The sequence below is a fragment of the Hydractinia symbiolongicarpus genome, chromosome 9, assembly GCF_029227915.1.
Source record: "Hydractinia symbiolongicarpus strain clone_291-10 chromosome 9, HSymV2.1, whole genome shotgun sequence".
Lineage (NCBI taxonomy): Eukaryota > Metazoa > Cnidaria > Hydrozoa > Anthoathecata > Hydractiniidae > Hydractinia > Hydractinia symbiolongicarpus.
Window position 1 is genome coordinate 10,073,398 of NC_079883.1, and position 25,247 is coordinate 10,098,644.

General features: G+C 40.4%; 1 protein-coding gene and 16 non-coding genes across 17 annotated transcripts; 5 read left to right on the forward strand and 12 right to left on the reverse strand.

The window, feature by feature from the left end:
- The first annotated feature begins 4,383 nt into the window (after window positions 1–4,383).
- LOC130658063 (5S ribosomal RNA) lies at window positions 4,384–4,502 on the forward strand. The gene has a single exon (XR_008985281.1). It is a non-coding gene; the product is annotated as a 5S ribosomal RNA (ribosomal RNA).
- Window positions 4,503–4,830: 328 nt separating this feature from the next.
- Window positions 4,831–4,995, reverse strand: LOC130660022 (U1 spliceosomal RNA). The gene has a single exon (XR_008987224.1). It is a non-coding gene; the product is annotated as a U1 spliceosomal RNA (small nuclear RNA).
- A 185-nt stretch (window positions 4,996–5,180) lies between these two features.
- On the reverse strand, window positions 5,181–5,372 carry LOC130661070 (U2 spliceosomal RNA). The gene has a single exon (XR_008988266.1). It is a non-coding gene; the product is annotated as a U2 spliceosomal RNA (small nuclear RNA).
- Window positions 5,373–5,694: 322 nt separating this feature from the next.
- On the reverse strand, window positions 5,695–5,767 carry Trnar-acg (transfer RNA arginine (anticodon ACG)). Its single transcript has one exon. It is a non-coding gene; the product is annotated as a tRNA-Arg (tRNA).
- Window positions 5,768–6,218: 451 nt separating this feature from the next.
- Window positions 6,219–6,998, forward strand: LOC130658020 (histone H1-delta-like). The gene has a single exon (XM_057461044.1). It carries the CDS (start codon window positions 6,347–6,349, stop codon window positions 6,896–6,898), a length of 552 nt encoding a protein of 183 aa, XP_057317027.1. The 5' UTR covers window positions 6,219–6,346; the 3' UTR covers window positions 6,899–6,998.
- Window positions 6,999–10,235: 3,237 nt separating this feature from the next.
- LOC130658064 (5S ribosomal RNA) lies at window positions 10,236–10,354 on the forward strand. The gene has a single exon (XR_008985282.1). It is a non-coding gene; the product is annotated as a 5S ribosomal RNA (ribosomal RNA).
- A 328-nt stretch (window positions 10,355–10,682) lies between these two features.
- On the reverse strand, window positions 10,683–10,847 carry LOC130660023 (U1 spliceosomal RNA). Its single transcript, XR_008987225.1, has one exon. It is a non-coding gene; the product is annotated as a U1 spliceosomal RNA (small nuclear RNA).
- Window positions 10,848–11,032: 185 nt separating this feature from the next.
- LOC130661071 (U2 spliceosomal RNA) lies at window positions 11,033–11,224 on the reverse strand. Its single transcript, XR_008988267.1, has one exon. It is a non-coding gene; the product is annotated as a U2 spliceosomal RNA (small nuclear RNA).
- A 322-nt stretch (window positions 11,225–11,546) lies between these two features.
- On the reverse strand, window positions 11,547–11,619 carry Trnar-acg (transfer RNA arginine (anticodon ACG)). The gene has a single exon. It is a non-coding gene; the product is annotated as a tRNA-Arg (tRNA).
- A 4,469-nt stretch (window positions 11,620–16,088) lies between these two features.
- Window positions 16,089–16,207, forward strand: LOC130658066 (5S ribosomal RNA). The gene has a single exon (XR_008985283.1). It is a non-coding gene; the product is annotated as a 5S ribosomal RNA (ribosomal RNA).
- A 328-nt stretch (window positions 16,208–16,535) lies between these two features.
- Window positions 16,536–16,700, reverse strand: LOC130660024 (U1 spliceosomal RNA). Its single transcript, XR_008987226.1, has one exon. It is a non-coding gene; the product is annotated as a U1 spliceosomal RNA (small nuclear RNA).
- Window positions 16,701–16,885: 185 nt separating this feature from the next.
- LOC130661072 (U2 spliceosomal RNA) lies at window positions 16,886–17,077 on the reverse strand. Its single transcript, XR_008988268.1, has one exon. It is a non-coding gene; the product is annotated as a U2 spliceosomal RNA (small nuclear RNA).
- A 322-nt stretch (window positions 17,078–17,399) lies between these two features.
- Window positions 17,400–17,472, reverse strand: Trnar-acg (transfer RNA arginine (anticodon ACG)). Its single transcript has one exon. It is a non-coding gene; the product is annotated as a tRNA-Arg (tRNA).
- Window positions 17,473–21,941: 4,469 nt separating this feature from the next.
- LOC130658067 (5S ribosomal RNA) lies at window positions 21,942–22,060 on the forward strand. Its single transcript, XR_008985284.1, has one exon. It is a non-coding gene; the product is annotated as a 5S ribosomal RNA (ribosomal RNA).
- Window positions 22,061–22,388: 328 nt separating this feature from the next.
- LOC130660025 (U1 spliceosomal RNA) lies at window positions 22,389–22,553 on the reverse strand. Its single transcript, XR_008987227.1, has one exon. It is a non-coding gene; the product is annotated as a U1 spliceosomal RNA (small nuclear RNA).
- Window positions 22,554–22,738: 185 nt separating this feature from the next.
- Window positions 22,739–22,930, reverse strand: LOC130661075 (U2 spliceosomal RNA). Its single transcript, XR_008988270.1, has one exon. It is a non-coding gene; the product is annotated as a U2 spliceosomal RNA (small nuclear RNA).
- A 322-nt stretch (window positions 22,931–23,252) lies between these two features.
- On the reverse strand, window positions 23,253–23,325 carry Trnar-acg (transfer RNA arginine (anticodon ACG)). Its single transcript has one exon. It is a non-coding gene; the product is annotated as a tRNA-Arg (tRNA).
- Between the last annotated feature and the right edge of the window lie 1,922 nt (window positions 23,326–25,247).

A 25,247-nucleotide genomic window follows, 5' to 3' on the forward strand; every position in this document is an offset into this window, starting at 1 on the left:
GAAAGGGACTTCTGTGAGTGAATTTTTTTACTGTGGTCTAATAAAAAAGTCGAAACGCAGTGCCCAATATATGAATTGCTCCTAATAGCCGGAAACAGGCCGTGTCGATGATGTAGGCCGACATACGCAACGCAAACCAAAGAACGCTTTATGAAAATCCTAACACGAGCGCGGAAGAAGCCCAAATTAACAGACTAGATGTAATGCTGAAGACCTCAAACTCCAGCAGCTTCTCTTGCAGACTATTGCGTCGTACTACAAATAAAAATTAACATGCTTTCGCATAGTCGCGGCACCCAAAACGGACATTATACGATGTACAGAAACACACATTTCTGTTTTCGCGCCAAATCAATTCCCGGGAGTGGTACTTTTACGTCCGCATACTTCGCACCGTCTTAAATTATATCTCATTTACACGGTAATGTTTAGTATACTTCTACTGTGATAACAAGCATCGTTTATCGTTGGATTGTTGTAAGAAAACATTAAAAATGAGTGAAGCAGCTTCTCCAAAGAAAATCGCACCCAAGAAGAAACCTGCTGCAAAGAAGACAGCTGATCACCCTAAATATGTGGACATGATCAAGGCTGCTATCGCTACCCTAAAGGAACGCGGTGGTTCATCTCGCCAAGCTATTACAAAATATATTCATGCAAATTACAAAGTTGCTGAAAACTCAGATCATCATCTGAAAATGGCTCTTAAACGAGGAGTAACATCAGGCGATTTGATTCAAACTAAAGGCACTGGTGCTTCTGGATCATTCAAGCTAGGTCAGGTAAAAAAAGAAAAACCTAAGAAAAAGGCCGCAGCAAAAAAGCCAACGGCAAAGAAGCCTACTGCAAAGAAAAGTACACCAAAAAAGAAGCCAGCAAAGAAGAGCACGCCAAAGAAAGCAGCAAAGAAGCCTGCCACAAAGAAAGCCTCGGCTAAGAAACCAGCAGCTAAGAAACCCACAAAGAAGCCTGTTGCTAAAAAACCTGCAGCAAAGAAGGTCAAAAAGACTCCCAAAAAGGCAGCAAAGAAGACCGCAAAAAAATAATTTGTGTGTATCTGGCTATTACATTAACAAACGGCTATTTTTATAGCCACACATTTACAAAAAAACATTATCTTGGTACAAAGTTAAACTTGTTTAAGTCACTTAAACAGTTAAAAAAGAGTAAATTTAAGATTAGATTCCCTAAGTTTAAGTATTTTCGTTTTTAAATTTCTTATTTTCTTGCTTTTACTTTTCTTGCCCTTCATATTTTTAACATTGTCAAACTTTATGTAGCATAAAATTTTTATGTAGCATAAAATTTAAACAGAAAGCAGGACAAAGTTTGATATAAAAAGCTAGCCGTAATATTTTTTATGGATGTGTGGCTATAAAAATAGCCGTTTTTTGTTTGGTAAGATGCTTAGGCACGTTCCCCACGAATTCTTCTTGCCAACTGGATGTCTTTAGGCATGATTGTAACTCGTTTTGCGTGAATGGCACACAAGTTAGTATCCTCGAACAAGCCAACAAGGTACGCTTCAGAAGCCTCTTGCAGAGCCATAACGGCTGTGCTCTGGAATCGCAGATCTGTTTTGAAGTCCTGAGCAATTTCTCGCACAAGACGCTGGAAAGGCAACTTGCGGATCAAGAGCTCGGTTGACTTCTGGTATCTTCTGATTTCTCTGAGAGCAACTGTACCAGGTCTGTAACGATGTGGTTTTTTCACTCCTCCAGTAGCTGGTGCGCTTTTCCTCGCAGCTTTAGTGGCGAGTTGTTTTCGTGGAGCCTTTCCTCCAGTAGATTTACGTGCAGTTTGCTTTGTACGAGCCATATTTTAAGAAGTCGATGTAGTACGGATACACAAGACGGTCTAAAATGCACTATCGCGCCAAAGTTTTATTTCTCATATTGATTGACAGCTAAGGTTCAAAACAAACCATTTGATTGGTGCTAAGAAAGTAATTTCTGATTGGCTGCATAATGACATTACGCTCATTACTTTAACATTTTTATAAAATCTGTGTTTTTTGGCTACGGGAAAACGGCTGTATCTTCTGATACACAAAAGCTTTTGACTTTTTTTTTTTTTAGTAAGTAGCAGAAGGTTTGGCGAATTCCAACGATGCCAAATTTATTGCCTTACTGAAACATTAAGACCACGAATTTTTAAAAAAACTACAGTTTTACTTAAAAAAATGTACAAAATGTTCGGAACATTTTGTAATGACGCAACTCTATTGGTTAATTAGGGTGTTTCCACGAGCAGTAGGTAATTTTATGGCCTCTTTTTAAAGCTGTCTGAATTCTGTTAACTCAAACGTTGTTTTTGTACTCGTTCTGTACGCAACTATATCAATATGTCTGGACGCGGAAAAGGAGGTAAAGGATTGGGAAAAGGAGGTGCTAAACGTCACCGAAAAATTCTTCGTGATAACATTCAGGGAATCACAAAACCTGCTATTCGGCGTCTTGCTCGACGAGGTGGTGTCAAACGTATCTCTGGCCTTATCTATGAGGAAACCAGAGGTGTACTGAAGGTTTTCTTAGAGAATGTTATTCGTGATGCTGTAACCTACACAGAGCACGCTAAACGCAAGACCGTTACCGCTATGGATGTTGTTTATGCCTTAAAACGTCAAGGAAGAACTCTTTACGGATTCGGAGGTTAAGCGTTGTCATTGCTCAACAAAAACGGCTATTTTTATAGCCACAAATCTTTTAAAACATTACTTTGTGCACGCTTCCAAATTACACAATGTGTAAAGTCTTGTCACAGTTACATTTATTGCTATACGATACTATGTCATATATGACACAAAAAAAATTTAGAAATACTTTGTAGGGTTAATTTGCCTGGGAGTGTTTCCGTGAAAAGCTGGGTTAAGTTAAATGTAAGCAATAACATGGATCAATGTACTTGTCTTTTCTGCAAGTACAGCTAATAATACGTATGAAAAGTGAAGCTAATCCACACACACATGGGGAAGTATTTTAAATGTAGGCTAGTGTTCTTAAGCACATTATTTAGAAGTTTTATTAACTTCGGTTAACTTGTAGTGACGCCAAGTAAATGTTTTTTTAAAGATGTGTGGTCTTAAAAAAGACCGTTTGTGTTTGGTAGACGTTGGTTTACTTGCTGCTTGTGTATTTTGTGACGGCTTTTGTTCCTTCACTGACTGCGTGTTTTGCAAGTTCTCCAGGCAAGAGAAGACGTACTGCGGTTTGAATTTCACGAGAAGAGATGGTCGACTTTTTGTTTTGAAGAGCCAAACGCGAAGCTTCGGAAGCAATGCGCTCAAAGATGTCGTTGACAAATGAGTTCATGATGCTCATAGCTTTGCTTGAAACTCCGACATCTGGGTGAACTTGTTTCAAAACATTGTAGATGTAAATAGCATAACTTTCCTTTCTCTTTCTCTTGCGTTTCTTTTCACCAGTTCCACCAATCTTTCCTCCTTTTTTGCCGGCTCTTTTTTCACCTTTCTTGGCTACTTTAGGTGCCTGTTTTCCTCCTTTAGCTGCTGCGTCAGACATGGTTAAAAATTTTTGCTACTTAACTTGTAAATAAGCATTAAACTGCAAGTCAAAACTTTTTGTTTATAAGTAAAAAAATCGGATCGAATTCGATCCGAAAACGCCGATACGCAATTTAATTGGTTAAAAAAAAAATCTTTTGTTTAATACTTAATTATGATTGGTTAAAAAAACATGATTTCGATCCTATTTTTATGATGAAAAAACGAGTAAAGTTTATTTCGTTAACACTTACGTTAAATATTCGTACGTTTTTGTATTAACTTACAAATCAAATCGCAGTTATGTCTGGACGTGGAAAAGGTGGAAAAGCTAAGGCTAAAGCCAAGACAAGATCCTCAAGAGCTGGACTTCAATTTCCAGTCGGTAGAGTGCATAGATTCCTTCGTAGAGGGCACTATGCTAACCGAATTGGATCTGGAGCACCAGTTTACTTAGCAGCCGTCTTGGAATATTTATCTGCTGAGATATTGGAGTTGGCTGGTAACGCAGCAAGAGACAACAAAAAAGCTAGGATTATTCCAAGACATTTACAATTGGCTGTTCGTAATGATGAAGAATTAAACAAACTTTTGAGCGGTGTAACCATTGCAGCTGGTGGTGTTTTGCCAAACATTCAAGCTGTCTTACTCCCAAAGAAGAACGACAAAGGACAGAAGAAGTAAACCGCTACACTCAGAAAACAACGGCTATTTTTATAGCCACACATCTTTAAAAAAACATTGTTTTTTTCACAAAACTATAACCTTAAAGTCTAATAGATAATCCATGCATACGCCTTGTCCTAAGTAACTCAAAGAAATTAAATAAAAAAATTTGATCACAACGTCAAAATAAATTGCACGTATTTGCACCTACTAATGTCTACGGCCATACCACGATGAACACACCCGTTCTCGTCTGATCACGGAAGTTAAGCATCGTCGGGCCGGGATAGTACTTGGATGGGGGACCGCCTGGGAACTCCCGGTGTCGTAGGCTTTTCATTTTCATTTGCTGTGATATATTTCTTGTTATAACAATTAAGGAACGTGGCGGTTGTTGAAAGTGTTTCCTATGACATTTTCCTACGACATTTTCAGGTGATAGTACGAGAAAAAAGAGCTTTCAAATGCATACAAACTCGATCTATTGCCGATCATCCAATAACCCTGACGGAATGGCAAATAAAATAAAATTCCGCCGCCTTCCGAGGACTTATATCGCAATCACGTTTCGTAACAGCCAAGCGAGGTTTTACCTTAGCGTTTAAGTCACCACCGACATTTGGCCGCGCAACTTTTCTAAGCTCATTCATTTTGACTTAAGGAGGGGGCGAGCGCGGACGCAGGCCCCCACTACCAGAAATTGTACGGTCGAGTTACTGACGTTTGCAGTAATCGCAGAGGTCAGCCCAAGCGTAGTGCAATGCAAGAGCCTCACTCTGGAAGAAAACCCTCATTGATCAGTCTTTACTTCCCCGTCAGGTAAGTATGAGTTGGAACTGCACCGTAGCATGAGGGTACCCTTCAAAGTTTGTTAATGCTTGTGGCTTGAGTGTGTTATAAACTGCCGTGTCGCGGGGCATAGGCTGTATTCTCCCCCAGTGTACGCGTTTTGTTCCCGCCGTAGACTATGCAGAGTGCCGTCGGAAAGAGGACTGCTATTATTCTTTTATTGCTTATGTGGGCCGCCATCGGTAATAGTGCAACACCAAGGCAACCCGTGGTCACGGCGTGAATGAATCCACCTCCATGACCCAAGGCCAAAAATCAGATTAATATACTGACCATTCAGAGAATGGCCTACCAGATATTAAACTGATAAGAACAGATACTACACTTGATCTTAGCCATTAGGCCGAGAAGCGATAAAGAACAAGCGTTGCCATGATAGGCATCGTCCACACACCGTAACTGCTTGTGGAGCATGTCACGTTACTGTAAAGCTTACAACTGTCACCGCGTACGGATGGACGGCGACATAGTAAAAATCACGGCTGTTGATTTAGCCGTAGGATGGAGAGCGACTGTAGCGAGTGGATGGTAACTTACATGAATGCTAACAAAGGCGACGATACTAAGTGCGTGATATTACTTTCCAATATGTCTGCGTACATTCCGTTTATCAACGCATTACGCCAGAACGTGCGCGCGCGTTACACAGTAGACCATGCAGCCGAAATGCGACAGTGCGACCCTGCCAGGAGTCGAACCTGGAATCCCCTGATTCGTAGTCAGATGCCTTATCCATTGGGCCACAGGGCCATGCTTATGACTTCGCCCCATCGTCATTTTGGCTTGCGCATTCGTTTTACTTACGACAGAATTCTTCGTGTTTGTAGCCATGAAAGAAAGGGACTTCTGTGAGTGAATTTTTTTACTGTGGTCTAATAAAAAAGTCGAAACGCAGTGCCCAATATATGAATTGCTCCTAATAGCCGGAAACAGGCCGTGTCGATGATGTAGGCCGACATACGCAACGCAAACCAAAGAACGCTTTATGAAAATCCTAACACGAGCGCGGAAGAAGCCCAAATTAACAGACTAGATGTAATGCTGAAGACCTCAAACTCCAGCAGCTTCTCTTGCAGACTATTGCGTCGTACTACAAATAAAAATTAACATGCTTTCGCATAGTCGCGGCACCCAAAACGGACATTATACGATGTACAGAAACACACATTTCTGTTTTCGCGCCAAATCAATTCCCGGGAGTGGTACTTTTACGTCCGCATACTTCGCACCGTCTTAAATTATATCTCATTTACACGGTAATGTTTAGTATACTTCTACTGTGATAACAAGCATCGTTTATCGTTGGATTGTTGTAAGAAAACATTAAAAATGAGTGAAGCAGCTTCTCCAAAGAAAATCGCACCCAAGAAGAAACCTGCTGCAAAGAAGACAGCTGATCACCCTAAATATGTGGACATGATCAAGGCTGCTATCGCTACCCTAAAGGAACGCGGTGGTTCATCTCGCCAAGCTATTACAAAATATATTCATGCAAATTACAAAGTTGCTGAAAACTCAGATCATCATCTGAAAATGGCTCTTAAACGAGGAGTAACATCAGGCGATTTGATTCAAACTAAAGGCACTGGTGCTTCTGGATCATTCAAGCTAGGTCAGGTAAAAGAAGAAAAACCTAAGAAAAAGGCCGCAGCAAAAAAGCCAACGGCAAAGAAGCCTACTGCAAAGAAAAGTACACCAAAAAAGAAGCCAGCAAAGAAGAGCACGCCAAAGAAAGCAGCAAAGAAGCCTGCCACAAAGAAAGCCTCGGCTAAGAAACCAGCAGCTAAGAAACCCACAAAGAAGCCTGTTGCTAAAAAACCTGCAGCAAAGAAGGTCAAAAAGACTCCCAAAAAGGCAGCAAAGAAGACCGCAAAAAAATAATTTGTGTGTATCTGGCTATTACATTAACAAACGGCTATTTTTATAGCCACACATTTACAAAAAAACATTATCTTGGTACAAAGTTAAACTTGTTTAAGTCACTTAAACAGTTAAAAAAGAGTAAATTTAAGATTAGATTCCCTAAGTTTAAGTATTTTCGTTTTTAAATTTCTTATTTTCTTGCTTTTACTTTTCTTGCCCTTCATATTTTTAACATTGTCAAACTTTATGTAGCATAAAATTTTTATGTAGCATAAAATTTAAACAGAAAGCAGGACAAAGTTTGATATAAAAAGCTAGCCGTAATATTTTTTATGGATGTGTGGCTATAAAAATAGCCGTTTTTTGTTTGGTAAGATGCTTAGGCACGTTCCCCACGAATTCTTCTTGCCAACTGGATGTCTTTAGGCATGATTGTAACTCGTTTTGCGTGAATGGCACACAAGTTAGTATCCTCGAACAAGCCAACAAGGTACGCTTCAGAAGCCTCTTGCAGAGCCATAACGGCTGTGCTCTGGAATCGCAGATCTGTTTTGAAGTCCTGAGCAATTTCTCGCACAAGACGCTGGAAAGGCAACTTGCGGATCAAGAGCTCGGTTGACTTCTGGTATCTTCTGATTTCTCTGAGAGCAACTGTACCAGGTCTGTAACGATGTGGTTTTTTCACTCCTCCAGTAGCTGGTGCGCTTTTCCTCGCAGCTTTAGTGGCGAGTTGTTTTCGTGGAGCCTTTCCTCCAGTAGATTTACGTGCAGTTTGCTTTGTACGAGCCATATTTTAAGAAGTCGATGTAGTACGGATACACAAGACGGTCTAAAATGCACTATCGCGCCAAAGTTTTATTTCTCATATTGATTGACAGCTAAGGTTCAAAACAAACCATTTGATTGGTGCTAAGAAAGTAATTTCTGATTGGCTGCATAATGACATTACGCTCATTACTTTAACATTTTTATAAAATCTGTGTTTTTTGGCTACGGGAAAACGGCTGTATCTTCTGATACACAAAAGCTTTTGACTTTTTTTTTTTTTAGTAAGTAGCAGAAGGTTTGGCGAATTCCAACGATGCCAAATTTATTGCCTTACTGAAACATTAAGACCACGAATTTTTAAAAAAACTACAGTTTTACTTAAAAAAATGTACAAAATGTTCGGAACATTTTGTAATGACGCAACTCTATTGGTTAATTAGGGTGTTTCCACGAGCAGTAGGTAATTTTATGGCCTCTTTTTAAAGCTGTCTGAATTCTGTTAACTCAAACGTTGTTTTTGTACTCGTTCTGTACGCAACTATATCAATATGTCTGGACGCGGAAAAGGAGGTAAAGGATTGGGAAAAGGAGGTGCTAAACGTCACCGAAAAATTCTTCGTGATAACATTCAGGGAATCACAAAACCTGCTATTCGGCGTCTTGCTCGACGAGGTGGTGTCAAACGTATCTCTGGCCTTATCTATGAGGAAACCAGAGGTGTACTGAAGGTTTTCTTAGAGAATGTTATTCGTGATGCTGTAACCTACACAGAGCACGCTAAACGCAAGACCGTTACCGCTATGGATGTTGTTTATGCCTTAAAACGTCAAGGAAGAACTCTTTACGGATTCGGAGGTTAAGCGTTGTCATTGCTCAACAAAAACGGCTATTTTTATAGCCACAAATCTTTTAAAACATTACTTTGTGCACGCTTCCAAATTACACAATGTGTAAAGTCTTGTCACAGTTACATTTATTGCTATACGATACTATGTCATATATGACACAAAAAAAATTTAGAAATACTTTGTAGGGTTAATTTGCCTGGGAGTGTTTCCGTGAAAAGCTGGGTTAAGTTAAATGTAAGCAATAACATGGATCAATGTACTTGTCTTTTCTGCAAGTACGGCTAATAATACGTATGAAAAGTGAAGCTAATCCACACACACATGGGGAAGTATTTTAAATGTAGGCTAGTGTTCTTAAGCACATTATTTAGAAGTTTTATTAACTTCGGTTAACTTGTAGTGACGCCAAGTAAATGTTTTTTTAAAGATGTGTGGTCTTAAAAAAGACCGTTTGTGTTTGGTAGACGTTGGTTTACTTGCTGCTTGTGTATTTTGTGACGGCTTTTGTTCCTTCACTGACTGCGTGTTTTGCAAGTTCTCCAGGCAAGAGAAGACGTACTGCGGTTTGAATTTCACGAGAAGAGATGGTCGACTTTTTGTTTTGAAGAGCCAAACGCGAAGCTTCGGAAGCAATGCGCTCAAAGATGTCGTTGACAAATGAGTTCATGATGCTCATAGCTTTGCTTGAAACTCCGACATCTGGGTGAACTTGTTTCAAAACATTGTAGATGTAAATAGCATAACTTTCCTTTCTCTTTCTCTTGCGTTTCTTTTCACCAGTTCCACCAATCTTTCCTCCTTTTTTGCCGGCTCTTTTTTCACCTTTCTTGGCTACTTTAGGTGCCTGTTTTCCTCCTTTAGCTGCTGCGTCAGACATGGTTAAAAATTTTTGCTACTTAACTTGTAAATAAGCATTAAACTGCAAGTCAAAACTTTTTGTTTATAAGTAAAAAAATCGGATCGAATTCGATCCGAAAACGCCGATACGCAATTTAATTGGTTAAAAAAAAAATCTTTTGTTTAATACTTAATTATGATTGGTTAAAAAAACATGATTTCGATCCTATTTTTATGATGAAAAAACGAGTAAAGTTTATTTCGTTAACACTTACGTTAAATATTCGTACGTTTTTGTATTAACTTACAAATCAAATCGCAGTTATGTCTGGACGTGGAAAAGGTGGAAAAGCTAAGGCTAAAGCCAAGACAAGATCCTCAAGAGCTGGACTTCAATTTCCAGTCGGTAGAGTGCATAGATTCCTTCGTAGAGGGCACTATGCTAACCGAATTGGATCTGGAGCACCAGTTTACTTAGCAGCCGTCTTGGAATATTTATCTGCTGAGATATTGGAGTTGGCTGGTAACGCAGCAAGAGACAACAAAAAAGCTAGGATTATTCCAAGACATTTACAATTGGCTGTTCGTAATGATGAAGAATTAAACAAACTTTTGAGCGGTGTAACCATTGTAGCTGGTGGTGTTTTGCCAAACATTCAAGCTGTCTTACTCCCAAAGAAGAACGACAAAGGACAGAAGAAGTAAACCGCTACACTCAGAAAACAACGGCTATTTTTATAGCCACACATCTTTAAAAAAACATTGTTTTTTTCACAAAACTATAACCTTAAAGTCTAATAGATAATCCATGCATACGCCTTGTCCTAAGTAACTCAAAGAAATTAAATAAAAAAATTTGATCACAACGTCAAAATAAATTGCACGTATTTGCACCTACTAATGTCTACGGCCATACCACGATGAACACACCCGTTCTCGTCTGATCACGGAAGTTAAGCATCGTCGGGCCGGGATAGTACTTGGATGGGGGACCGCCTGGGAACTCCCGGTGTCGTAGGCTTTTCATTTTCATTTGCTGTGATATATTTCTTGTTATAACAATTAAGGAACGTGGCGGTTGTTGAAAGTGTTTCCTATGACATTTTCCTACGACATTTTCAGGTGATAGTACGAGAAAAAAGAGCTTTCAAATGCATACAAACTCGATCTATTGCCGATCATCCAATAACCCTGACGGAATGGCAAATAAAATAAAATTCCGCCGCCTTCCGAGGACTTATATCGCAATCACGTTTCGTAACAGCCAAGCGAGGTTTTACCTTAGCGTTTAAGTCACCACCGACATTTGGCCGCGCAACTTTTCTAAGCTCATTCATTTTGACTTAAGGAGGGGGCGAGCGCGGACGCAGGCCCCCACTACCAGAAATTGTACGGTCGAGTTACTGACGTTTGCAGTAATCGCAGAGGTCAGCCCAAGCGTAGTGCAATGCAAGAGCCTCACTCTGGAAGAAAACCCTCATTGATCAGTCTTTACTTCCCCGTCAGGTAAGTATGAGTTGGAACTGCACCGTAGCATGAGGGTACCCTTCAAAGTTTGTTAATGCTTGTGGCTTGAGTGTGTTATAAACTGCCGTGTCGCGGGGCATAGGCTGTATTCTCCCCCAGTGTACGCGTTTTGTTCCCGCCGTAGACTATGCAGAGTGCCGTCGGAAAGAGGACTGCTATTATTCTTTTATTGCTTATGTGGGCCGCCATCGGTAATAGTGCAACACCAAGGCAACCCGTGGTCACGGCGTGAATGAATCCACCTCCATGACCCAAGGCCAAAAATCAGATTAATATACTGACCATTCAGAGAATGGCCTACCAGATATTAAACTGATAAGAACAGATACTACACTTGATCTTAGCCATTAGGCCGAGAAGCGATAAAGAACAAGCGTTGCCATGATAGGCATCGTCCACACACCGTAACTGCTTGTGGAGCATGTCACGTTACTGTAAAGCTTACAACTGTCACCGCGTACGGATGGACGGCGACATAGTAAAAATCACGGCTGTTGATTTAGCCGTAGGATGGAGAGCGACTGTAGCGAGTGGATGGTAACTTACATGAATGCTAACAAAGGCGACGATACTAAGTGCGTGATATTACTTTCCAATATGTCTGCGTACATTCCGTTTATCAACGCATTACGCCAGAACGTGCGCGCGCGTTACACAGTAGACCATGCAGCCGAAATGCGACAGTGCGACCCTGCCAGGAGTCGAACCTGGAATCCCCTGATTCGTAGTCAGATGCCTTATCCATTGGGCCACAGGGCCATGCTTATGACTTCGCCCCATCGTCATTTTGGCTTGCGCATTCGTTTTACTTACGACAGAATTCTTCGTGTTTGTAGCCATGAAAGAAAGGGACTTCTGTGAGTGAATTTTTTTACTGTGGTCTAATAAAAAAGTCGAAACGCAGTGCCCAATATATGAATTGCTCCTAATAGCCGGAAACAGGCCGTGTCGATGATGTAGGCCGACATACGCAACGCAAACCAAAGAACGCTTTATGAAAATCCTAACACGAGCGCGGAAGAAGCCCAAATTAACAGACTAGATGTAATGCTGAAGACCTCAAACTCCAGCAGCTTCTCTTGCAGACTATTGCGTCGTACTACAAATAAAAATTAACATGCTTTCGCATAGTCGCGGCACCCAAAACGGACATTATACGATGTACAGAAACACACATTTCTGTTTTCGCGCCAAATCAATTCCCGGGAGTGGTACTTTTACGTCCGCATACTTCGCACCGTCTTAAATTATATCTCATTTACACGGTAATGTTTAGTATACTTCTACTGTGATAACAAGCATCGTTTATCGTTGGATTGTTGTAAGAAAACATTAAAAATGAGTGAAGCAGCTTCTCCAAAGAAAATCGCACCCAAGAAGAAACCTGCTGCAAAGAAGACAGCTGATCACCCTAAATATGTGGACATGATCAAGGCTGCTATCGCTACCCTAAAGGAACGCGGTGGTTCATCTCGCCAAGCTATTACAAAATATATTCATGCAAATTACAAAGTTGCTGAAAACTCAGATCATCATCTGAAAATGGCTCTTAAACGAGGAGTAACATCAGGCGATTTGATTCAAACTAAAGGCACTGGTGCTTCTGGATCATTCAAGCTAGGTCAGGTAAAAAAAGAAAAACCTAAGAAAAAGGCCGCAGCAAAAAAGCCAACGGCAAAGAAGCCTACTGCAAAGAAAAGTACACCAAAAAAGAAGCCAGCAAAGAAGAGCACGCCAAAGAAAGCAGCAAAGAAGCCTGCCACAAAGAAAGCCTCGGCTAAGAAACCAGCAGCTAAGAAACCCACAAAGAAGCCTGTTGCTAAAAAACCTGCAGCAAAGAAGGTCAAAAAGACTCCCAAAAAGGCAGCAAAGAAGACCGCAAAAAAATAATTTGTGTGTATCTGGCTATTACATTAACAAACGGCTATTTTTATAGCCACACATTTACAAAAAAACATTATCTTGGTACAAAGTTAAACTTGTTTAAGTCACTTAAACAGTTAAAAAAGAGTAAATTTAAGATTAGATTCCCTAAGTTTAAGTATTTTCGTTTTTAAATTTCTTATTTTCTTGCTTTTACTTTTCTTGCCCTTCATATTTTTAACATTGTCAAACTTTATGTAGCATAAAATTTTTATGTAGCATAAAATTTAAACAGAAAGCAGGACAAAGTTTGATATAAAAAGCTAGCCGTAATATTTTTTATGGATGTGTGGCTATAAAAATAGCCGTTTTTTGTTTGGTAAGATGCTTAGGCACGTTCCCCACGAATTCTTCTTGCCAACTGGATGTCTTTAGGCATGATTGTAACTCGTTTTGCGTGAATGGCACACAAGTTAGTATCCTCGAACAAGCCAACAAGGTACGCTTCAGAAGCCTCTTGCAGAGCCATAACGGCTGTGCTCTGGAATCGCAGATCTGTTTTGAAGTCCTGAGCAATTTCTCGCACAAGACGCTGGAAAGGCAACTTGCGGATCAAGAGCTCGGTTGACTTCTGGTATCTTCTGATTTCTCTGAGAGCAACTGTACCAGGTCTGTAACGATGTGGTTTTTTCACTCCTCCAGTAGCTGGTGCGCTTTTCCTCGCAGCTTTAGTGGCGAGTTGTTTTCGTGGAGCCTTTCCTCCGGTAGATTTACGTGCAGTTTGCTTTGTACGAGCCATATTTTAAGAAGTCGATGTAGTACGGATACACAAGACGGTCTAAAATGCACTATCGCGCCAAAGTTTTATTTCTCATATTGATTGACAGCTAAGGTTCAAAACAAACCATTTGATTGGTGCTAAGAAAGTAATTTCTGATTGGCTGCATAATGACATTACGCTCATTACTTTAACATTTTTATAAAATCTGTGTTTTTTGGCTACGGGAAAACGGCTGTATCTTCTGATACACAAAAGCTTTTGACTTTTTTTTTTTTTAGTAAGTAGCAGAAGGTTTGGCGAATTCCAACGATGCCAAATTTATTGCCTTACTGAAACATTAAGACCACGAATTTTTAAAAAAACTACAGTTTTACTTAAAAAAATGTACAAAATGTTCGGAACATTTTGTAATGACGCAACTCTATTGGTTAATTAGGGTGTTTCCACGAGCAGTAGGTAATTTTATGGCCTCTTTTTAAAGCTGTCTGAATTCTGTTAACTCAAACGTTGTTTTTGTACTCGTTCTGTACGCAACTATATCAATATGTCTGGACGCGGAAAAGGAGGTAAAGGATTGGGAAAAGGAGGTGCTAAACGTCACCGAAAAATTCTTCGTGATAACATTCAGGGAATCACAAAACCTGCTATTCGGCGTCTAGCTCGACGAGGTGGTGTCAAACGTATCTCTGGCCTTATCTATGAGGAAACCAGAGGTGTACTGAAGGTTTTCTTAGAGAATGTTATTCGTGATGCTGTAACCTACACAGAGCACGCTAAACGCAAGACCGTTACCGCTATGGATGTTGTTTATGCCTTAAAACGTCAAGGAAGAACTCTTTACGGATTCGGAGGTTAAGCGTTGTCATTGCTCAACAAAAACGGCTATTTTTATAGCCACAAATCTTTTAAAACATTACTTTGTGCACGCTTCCAAATTACACAATGTGTAAAGTCTTGTCACAGTTACATTTATTGCTATACGATACTATGTCATATATGACACAAAAAAAATTTAGAAATACTTTGTAGGGTTAATTTGCCTGGGAGTGTTTCCGTGAAAAGCTGGGTTAAGTTAAATGTAAGCAATAACATGGATCAATGTACTTGTCTTTTCTGCAAGTACAGCTAATAATACGTATGAAAAGTGAAGCTAATCCACACACACATGGGGAAGTATTTTAAATGTAGGCTAGTGTTCTTAAGCACATTATTTAGAAGTTTTATTAACTTCGGTTAACTTGTAGTGACGCCAAGTAAATGTTTTTTTAAAGATGTGTGGTCTTAAAAAAGACCGTTTGTGTTTGGTAGACGTTGGTTTACTTGCTGCTTGTGTATTTTGTGACGGCTTTTGTTCCTTCACTGACTGCGTGTTTTGCAAGTTCTCCAGGCAAGAGAAGACGTACTGCGGTTTGAATTTCACGAGAAGAGATGGTCGACTTTTTGTTTTGAAGAGCCAAACGCGAAGCTTCGGAAGCAATGCGCTCAAAGATGTCGTTGACAAATGAGTTCATGATGCTCATAGCTTTGCTTGAAACTCCGACATCTGGGTGAACTTGTTTCAAAACATTGTAGATGTAAATAGCATAACTTTCCTTTCTCTTTCTCTTGCGTTTCTTTTCACCAGTTCCACCAATCTTTCCTCCTTTTTTGCCGGCTCTTTTTTCACCTTTCTTGGCTACTTTAGGTGCCTGTTTTCCTCCTTTAGCTGCTGCGTCAGACATGGTTAAAAATTTTTGCTACTTAACTTGTAAATAAGCATTAAACTGCAAGTCAAAACTTTTTGTTTATAAGTAAAAAAATCGGATCGAATTCGATCCGAAAACGCCGATACGCAATTTAATTGGTTAACAAAAAAAATCTTTTGTTTAATACTTAATTATGATTGGTTAAAAAAACATGATTTCGATCCTATTTTTATGATGAAAAAACGAGTAAAGTTTATTTCGTTAACACTTACGTTAAATATTCGTACGTTTTTGTATTAACTTACAAATCAAATCGCAGTTATGTCTGGACGTGGAAAAGGTGGAAAAGCTAAGGCTAAAGCCAAGACAAGATCCTCAAGAGCTGGACTTCAATTTCCAGTCGGTAGAGTGCATAGATTCCTTCGTAGAGGGCACTATGCTAACCGAATTGGATCTGGAGCACCAGTTTACTTAGCAGCCGTCTTGGAATATTTATCTGCTGAGATATTGGAGTTGGCTGGTAACGCAGCAAGAGACAACAAAAAAGCTAGGATTATTCCAAGACATTTACAATTGGCTGTTCGTAATGATGAAGAATTAAACAAACTTTTGAGCGGTGTAACCATTGCAGCTGGTGGTGTTTTGCCAAACATTCAAGCTGTCTTACTCCCAAAGAAGAACGACAAAGGACAGAAGAAGTAAACCGCTACACTCAGAAAACAACGGCTATTTTTATAGCCACACATCTTTAAAAAAACATTGTTTTTTTCACAAAACTATAACCTTAAAGTCTAATAGATAATCCATGCATACGCCTTGTCCTAAGTAACTCAAAGAAATTAAATAAAAAAATTTGATCACAACGTCAAAATAAATTGCACGTATTTGCACCTACTAATGTCTACGGCCATACCACGATGAACACACCCGTTCTCGTCTGATCACGGAAGTTAAGCATCGTCGGGCCGGGATAGTACTTGGATGGGGGACCGCCTGGGAACTCCCGGTGTCGTAGGCTTTTCATTTTCATTTGCTGTGATATATTTCTTGTTATAACAATTAAGGAACGTGGCGGTTGTTGAAAGTGTTTCCTATGACATTTTCCTACGACATTTTCAGGTGATAGTACGAGAAAAAAGAGCTTTCAAATGCATACAAACTCGATCTATTGCCGATCATCCAATAACCCTGACGGAATGGCAAATAAAATAAAATTCCGCCGCCTTCCGAGGACTTATATCGCAATCACGTTTCGTAACAGCCAAGCGAGGTTTTACCTTAGCGTTTAAGTCACCACCGACATTTGGCCGCGCAACTTTTCTAAGCTCATTCATTTTGACTTAAGGAGGGGGCGAGCGCGGACGCAGGCCCCCACTACCAGAAATTGTACGGTCGAGTTACTGACGTTTGCAGTAATCGCAGAGGTCAGCCCAAGCGTAGTGCAATGCAAGAGCCTCACTCTGGAAGAAAACCCTCATTGATCAGTCTTTACTTCCCCGTCAGGTAAGTATGAGTTGGAACTGCACCGTAGCATGAGGGTACCCTTCAAAGTTTGTTAATGCTTGTGGCTTGAGTGTGTTATAAACTGCCGTGTCGCGGGGCATAGGCTGTATTCTCCCCCAGTGTACGCGTTTTGTTCCCGCCGTAGACTATGCAGAGTGCCGTCGGAAAGAGGACTGCTATTATTCTTTTATTGCTTATGTGGGCCGCCATCGGTAATAGTGCAACACCAAGGCAACCCGTGGTCACGGCGTGAATGAATCCACCTCCATGACCCAAGGCCAAAAATCAGATTAATATACTGACCATTCAGAGAATGGCCTACCAGATATTAAACTGATAAGAACAGATACTACACTTGATCTTAGCCATTAGGCCGAGAAGCGATAAAGAACAAGCGTTGCCATGATAGGCATCGTCCACACACCGTAACTGCTTGTGGAGCATGTCACGTTACTGTAAAGCTTACAACTGTCACCGCGTACGGATGGACGGCGACATAGTAAAAATCACGGCTGTTGATTTAGCCGTAGGATGGAGAGCGACTGTAGCGAGTGGATGGTAACTTACATGAATGCTAACAAAGGCGACGATACTAAGTGCGTGATATTACTTTCCAATATGTCTGCGTACATTCCGTTTATCAACGCATTACGCCAGAACGTGCGCGCGCGTTACACAGTAGACCATGCAGCCGAAATGCGACAGTGCGACCCTGCCAGGAGTCGAACCTGGAATCCCCTGATTCGTAGTCAGATGCCTTATCCATTGGGCCACAGGGCCATGCTTATGACTTCGCCCCATCGTCATTTTGGCTTGCGCATTCGTTTTACTTACGACAGAATTCTTCGTGTTTGTAGCCATGAAAGAAAGGGACTTCTGTGAGTGAATTTTTTTACTGTGGTCTAATAAAAAAGTCGAAACGCAGTGCCCAATATATGAATTGCTCCTAATAGCCGGAAACAGGCCGTGTCGATGATGTAGGCCGACATACGCAACGCAAACCAAAGAACGCTTTATGAAAATCCTAACACGAGCGCGGAAGAAGCCCAAATTAACAGACTAGATGTAATGCTGAAGACCTCAAACTCCAGCAGCTTCTCTTGCAGACTATTGCGTCGTACTACAAATAAAAATTAACATGCTTTCGCATAGTCGCGGCACCCAAAACGGACATTATACGATGTACAGAAACACACATTTCTGTTTTCGCGCCAAATCAATTCCCGGGAGTGGTACTTTTACGTCCGCATACTTCGCACCGTCTTAAATTATATCTCATTTACACGGTAATGTTTAGTATACTTCTACTGTGATAACAAGCATCGTTTATCGTTGGATTGTTGTAAGAAAACATTAAAAATGAGTGAAGCAGCTTCTCCAAAGAAAATCGCACCCAAGAAGAAACCTGCTGCAAAGAAGACAGCTGATCACCCTAAATATGTGGACATGATCAAGGCTGCTATCGCTACCCTAAAGGAACGCGGTGGTTCATCTCGCCAAGCTATTACAAAATATATTCATGCAAATTACAAAGTTGCTGAAAACTCAGATCATCATCTGAAAATGGCTCTTAAACGAGGAGTAACATCAGGCGATTTGATTCAAACTAAAGGCACTGGTGCTTCTGGATCATTCAAGCTAGGTCAGGTAAAAAAAGAAAAACCTAAGAAAAAGGCCGCAGCAAAAAAGCCAACGGCAAAGAAGCCTACTGCAAAGAAAAGTACACCAAAAAAGAAGCCAGCAAAGAAGAGCACGCCAAAGAAAGCAGCAAAGAAGCCTGCCACAAAGAAAGCCTCGGCTAAGAAACCAGCAGCTAAGAAACCCACAAAGAAGCCTGTTGCTAAAAAACCTGCAGCAAAGAAGGTCAAAAAGACTCCCAAAAAGGCAGCAAAGAAGACCGCAAAAAAATAATTTGTGTGTATCTGGCTATTACATTAACAAACGGCTATTTTTATAGCCACACATTTACAAAAAAACATTATCTTGGTACAAAGTTAAACTTGTTTAAGTCACTTAAACAGTTAAAAAAGAGTAAATTTAAGATTAGATTCCCTAAGTTTAAGTATTTTCGTTTTTAAATTTCTTATTTTCTTGCTTTTACTTTTCTTGCCCTTCATATTTTTAACATTGTCAAACTTTATGTAGCATAAAATTTTTATGTAGCATAAAATTTAAACAGAAAGCAGGACAAAGTTTGATATAAAAAGCTAGCCGTAATATTTTTTATGGATGTGTGGCTATAAAAATAGCCGTTTTTTGTTTGGTAAGATGCTTAGGCACGTTCCCCACGAATTCTTCTTGCCAACTGGATGTCTTTAGGCATGATTGTAACTCGTTTTGCGTGAATGGCACACAAGTTAGTATCCTCGAACAAGCCAACAAGGTACGCTTCAGAAGCCTCTTGCAGAGCCATAACGGCTGTGCTCTGGAATCGCAGATCTGTTTTGAAGTCCTGAGCAATTTCTCGCACAAGACGCTGGAAAGGCAACTTGCGGATCAAGAGCTCGGTTGACTTCTGGTATCTTCTGATTTCTCTGAGAGCAACTGTACCAGGTCTGTAACGATGTGGTTTTTTCACTCCTCCAGTAGCTGGTGCGCTTTTCCTCGCAGCTTTAGTGGCGAGTTGTTTTCGTGGAGCCTTTCCTCCAGTAGATTTACGTGCAGTTTGCTTTGTACGAGCCATATTTTAAGAAGTCGATGTAGTACGGATACACAAGACGGTCTAAAATGCACTATCGCGCCAAAGTTTTATTTCTCATATTGATTGACAGCTAAGGTTCAAAACAAACCATTTGATTGGTGCTAAGAAAGTAATTTCTGATTGGCTGCATAATGACATTACGCTCATTACTTTAACATTTTTATAAAATCTGTGTTTTTTGGCTACGGGAAAACGGCTGTATCTTCTGATACACAAAAGCTTTTGACTTTTTTTTTTTTTAGTAAGTAGCAGAAGGTTTGGCGAATTCCAACGATGCCAAATTTATTGCCTTACTGAAACATTAAGACCACGAATTTTTAAAAAAACTACAGTTTTACTTAAAAAAATGTACAAAATGTTCGGAACATTTTGTAATGACGCAACTCTATTGGTTAATTAGGGTGTTTCCACGAGCAGTAGGTAATTTTATGGCCTCTTTTTAAAGCTGTCTGAATTCTGTTAACTCAAACGTTGTTTTTGTACTCGTTCTGTACGCAACTATATCAATATGTCTGGACGCGGAAAAGGAGGTAAAGGATTGGGAAAAGGAGGTGCTAAACGTCACCGAAAAATTCTTCGTGATAACATTCAGGGAATCACAAAACCTGCTATTCGGCGTCTTGCTCGACGAGGTGGTGTCAAACGTATCTCTGGCCTTATCTATGAGGAAACCAGAGGTGTACTGAAGGTTTTCTTAGAGAATGTTATTCGTGATGCTGTAACCTACACAGAGCACGCTAAACGCAAGACCGTTACCGCTATGGATGTTGTTTATGCCTTAAAACGTCAAGGAAGAACTCTTTACGGATTCGGAGGTTAAGCGTTGTCATTGCTCAACAAAAACGGCTATTTTTATAGCCACAAATCTTTTAAAACATTACTTTGTGCACGCTTCCAAATTACACAATGTGTAAAGTCTTGTCACAGTTACATTTATTGCTATACGATACTATGTCATATATGACACAAAAAAAATTTAGAAATACTTTGTAGGGTTAATTTGCCTGGGAGTGTTTCCGTGAAAAGCTGGGTTAAGTTAAATGTAAGCAATAACATGGATCAATGTACTTGTCTTTTCTGCAAGTACAGCTAATAATACGTATGAAAAGTGAAGCTAATCCACACACACATGGGGAAGTATTTTAAATGTAGGCTAGTGTTCTTAAGCACATTATTTAGAAGTTTTATTAACTTCGGTTAACTTGTAGTGACGCCAAGTAAATGTTTTTTTAAAGATGTGTGGTCTTAAAAAAGACCGTTTGTGTTTGGTAGACGTTGGTTTACTTGCTGCTTGTGTATTTTGTGACGGCTTTTGTTCCTTCACTGACTGCGTGTTTTGCAAGTTCTCCAGGCAAGAGAAGACGTACTGCGGTTTGAATTTCACGAGAAGAGATGGTCGACTTTTTGTTTTGAAGAGCCAAACGCGAAGCTTCGGAAGCAATGCGCTCAAAGATGTCGTTGACAAATGAGTTCATGATGCTCATAGCTTTGCTTGAAACTCCGACATCTGGGTGAACTTGTTTCAAAACATTGTAGATGTAAATAGCATAACTTTCCTTTCTCTTTCTCTTGCGTTTCTTTTCACCAGTTCCACCAATCTTTCCTCCTTTTTTGCCGGCTCTTTTTTCACCTTTCTTGGCTACTTTAGGTGCCTGTTTTCCTCCTTTAGCTGCTGCGTCAGACATGGTTAAAAATTTTTGCTACTTAACTTGTAAATAAGCATTAAACTGCAAGTCAAAACTTTTTGTTTATAAGTAAAAAAATCGGATCGAATTCGATCCGAAAACGCCGATACGCAATTTAATTGGTTAAAAAAAAAATCTTTTGTTTAATACTTAATTATGATTGGTTAAAAAAACATGATTTCGATCCTATTTTTATGATGAAAAAACGAGTAAAGTTTATTTCGTTAACACTTACGTTAAATATTCGTACGTTTTTGTATTAACTTACAAATCAAATCGCAGTTATGTCTGGACGTGGAAAAGGTGGAAAAGCTAAGGCTAAAGCCAAGACAAGATCCTCAAGAGCTGGACTTCAATTTCCAGTCGGTAGAGTGCATAGATTCCTTCGTAGAGGGCACTATGCTAACCGAATTGGATCTGGAGCACCAGTTTACTTAGCAGCCGTCTTGGAATATTTATCTGCTGAGATATTGGAGTTGGCTGGTAACGCAGCAAGAGACAACAAAAAAGCTAGGATTATTCCAAGACATTTACAATTGGCTGTTCGTAATGATGAAGAATTAAACAAACTTTTGAGCGGTGTAACCATTGCAGCTGGTGGTGTTTTGCCAAACATTCAAGCTGTCTTACTCCCAAAGAAGAACGACAAAGGACAGAAGAAGTAAACCGCTACACTCAGAAAACAACGGCTATTTTTATAGCCACACATCTTTAAAAAAACATTGTTTTTTTTCACAAAACTATAACCTTAAAGTCTAATAGATAATCCATGCATACGCCTTGTCCTAAGTAACTCAAAGAAATTAAATAAAAAAATTTGATCACAACGTCAAAATAAATTGCACGTATTTGCACCTACTAATGTCTACGGCCATACCACGATGAACACACCCGTTCTCGTCTGATCACGGAAGTTAAGCATCGTCGGGCCGGGATAGTACTTGGATGGGGGACCGCCTGGGAACTCCCGGTGTCGTAGGCTTTTCATTTTCATTTGCTGTGATATATTTCTTGTTATAACAATTAAGGAACGTGGCGGTTGTTGAAAGTGTTTCCTATGACATTTTCCTACGACATTTTCAGGTGATAGTACGAGAAAAAAGAGCTTTCAAATGCATACAAACTCGATCTATTGCCGATCATCCAATAACCCTGACGGAATGGCAAATAAAATAAAATTCCGCCGCCTTCCGAGGACTTATATCGCAATCACGTTTCGTAACAGCCAAGCGAGGTTTTACCTTAGCGTTTAAGTCACCACCGACATTTGGCCGCGCAACTTTTCTAAGCTCATTCATTTTGACTTAAGGAGGGGGCGAGCGCGGACGCAGGCCCCCACTACCAGAAATTGTACGGTCGAGTTACTGACGTTTGCAGTAATCGCAGAGGTCAGCCCAAGCGTAGTGCAATGCAAGAGCCTCACTCTGGAAGAAAACCCTCATTGATCAGTCTTTACTTCCCCGTCAGGTAAGTATGAGTTGGAACTGCACCGTAGCATGAGGGTACCCTTCAAAGTTTGTTAATGCTTGTGGCTTGAGTGTGTTATAAACTGCCGTGTCGCGGGGCATAGGCTGTATTCTCCCCCAGTGTACGCGTTTTGTTCCCGCCGTAGACTATGCAGAGTGCCGTCGGAAAGAGGACTGCTATTATTCTTTTATTGCTTATGTGGGCCGCCATCGGTAATAGTGCAACACCAAGGCAACCCGTGGTCACGGCGTGAATGAATCCACCTCCATGACCCAAGGCCAAAAATCAGATTAATATACTGACCATTCAGAGAATGGCCTACCAGATATTAAACTGATAAGAACAGATACTACACTTGATCTTAGCCATTAGGCCGAGAAGCGATAAAGAACAAGCGTTGCCATGATAGGCATCGTCCACACACCGTAACTGCTTGTGGAGCATGTCACGTTACTGTAAAGCTTACAACTGTCACCGCGTACGGATGGACGGCGACATAGTAAAAATCACGGCTGTTGATTTAGCCGTAGGATGGAGAGCGACTGTAGCGAGTGGATGGTAACTTACATGAATGCTAACAAAGGCGACGATACTAAGTGCGTGATATTACTTTCCAATATGTCTGCGTACATTCCGTTTATCAACGCATTACGCCAGAACGTGCGCGCGCGTTACACAGTAGACCATGCAGCCGAAATGCGACAGTGCGACCCTGCCAGGAGTCGAACCTGGAATCCCCTGATTCGTAGTCAGATGCCTTATCCATTGGGCCACAGGGCCATGCTTATGACTTCGCCCCATCGTCATTTTGGCTTGCGCATTCGTTTTACTTACGACAGAATTCTTCGTGTTTGTAGCCATGAAAGAAAGGGACTTCTGTGAGTGAATTTTTTTACTGTGGTCTAATAAAAAAGTCGAAACGCAGTGCCCAATATATGAATTGCTCCTAATAGCCGGAAACAGGCCGTGTCGATGATGTAGGCCGACATACGCAACGCAAACCAAAGAACGCTTTATGAAAATCCTAACACGAGCGCGGAAGAAGCCCAAATTAACAGACTAGATGTAATGCTGAAGACCTCAAACTCCAGCAGCTTCTCTTGCAGACTATTGCGTCGTACTACAAATAAAAATTAACATGCTTTCGCATAGTCGCGGCACCCAAAACGGACATTATACGATGTACAGAAACACACATTTCTGTTTTCGCGCCAAATCAATTCCCGGGAGTGGTACTTTTACGTCCGCATACTTCGCACCGTCTTAAATTATATCTCATTTACACGGTAATGTTTAGTATACTTCTACTGTGATAACAAGCATCGTTTATCGTTGGATTGTTGTAAGAAAACATTAAAAATGAGTGAAGCAGCTTCTCCAAAGAAAATCGCACCCAAGAAGAAACCTGCTGCAAAGAAGACAGCTGATCACCCTAAATATGTGGACATGATCAAGGCTGCTATCGCTACCCTAAAGGAACGCGGTGGTTCATCTCGCCAAGCTATTACAAAATATATTCATGCAAATTACAAAGTTGCTGAAAACTCAGATCATCATCTGAAAATGGCTCTTAAACGAGGAGTAACATCAGGCGATTTGATTCAAACTAAAGGCACTGGTGCTTCTGGATCATTCAAGCTAGGTCAGGTAAAAAAAGAAAAACCTAAGAAAAAGGCCGCAGCAAAAAAGCCAACGGCAAAGAAGCCTACTGCAAAGAAAAGTACACCAAAAAAGAAGCCAGCAAAGAAGAGCACGCCAAAGAAAGCAGCAAAGAAGCCTGCCACAAAGAAAGCCTCGGCTAAGAAACCAGCAGCTAAGAAACCCACAAAGAAGCCTGTTGCTAAAAAACCTGCAGCAAAGAAGGTCAAAAAGACTCCCAAAAAGGCAGCAAAGAAGACCGCAAAAAAATAATTTGTGTGTATCTGGCTATTACATTAACAAACGGCTATTTTTATAGCCACACATTTACAAAAAAACATTATCTTGGTACAAAGTTAAACTTGTTTAAGTCACTTAAACAGTTAAAAAAGAGTAAATTTAAGATTAGATTCCCTAAGTTTAAGTATTTTCGTTTTTAAATTTCTTATTTTCTTGCTTTTACTTTTCTTGCCCTTCATATTTTTAACATTGTCAAACTTTATGTAGCATAAAATTTTTATGTAGCATAAAATTTAAACAGAAAGCAGGACAAAGTTTGATATAAAAAGCTAGCCGTAATATTTTTTATGGATGTGTGGCTATAAAAATAGCCGTTTTTTGTTTGGTAAGATGCTTAGGCACGTTCCCCACGAATTCTTCTTGCCAACTGGATGTCTTTAGGCATGATTGTAACTCGTTTTGCGTGAATGGCACACAAGTTAGTATCCTCGAACAAGCCAACAAGGTACGCTTCAGAAGCCTCTTGCAGAGCCATAACGGCTGTGCTCTGGAATCGCAGATCTGTTTTGAAGTCCTGAGCAATTTCTCGCACAAGACGCTGGAAAGGCAACTTGCGGATCAAGAGCTCGGTTGACTTCTGGTATCTTCTGATTTCTCTGAGAGCAACTGTACCAGGTCTGTAACGATGTGGTTTTTTCACTCCTCCAGTAGCTGGTGCGCTTTTCCTCGCAGCTTTAGTGGCGAGTTGTTTTCGTGGAGCCTTTCCTCCAGTAGATTTACGTGCAGTTTGCTTTGTACGAGCCATATTTTAAGAAGTCGATGTA

Coding starts and splice junctions, on each gene's coding strand:
- LOC130658020 (XM_057461044.1), top strand. CDS start 6,347: ATGAGTGAAGCAGCTTCTCCAAAGAAAATCGCACCCAAGAAGAAACCT.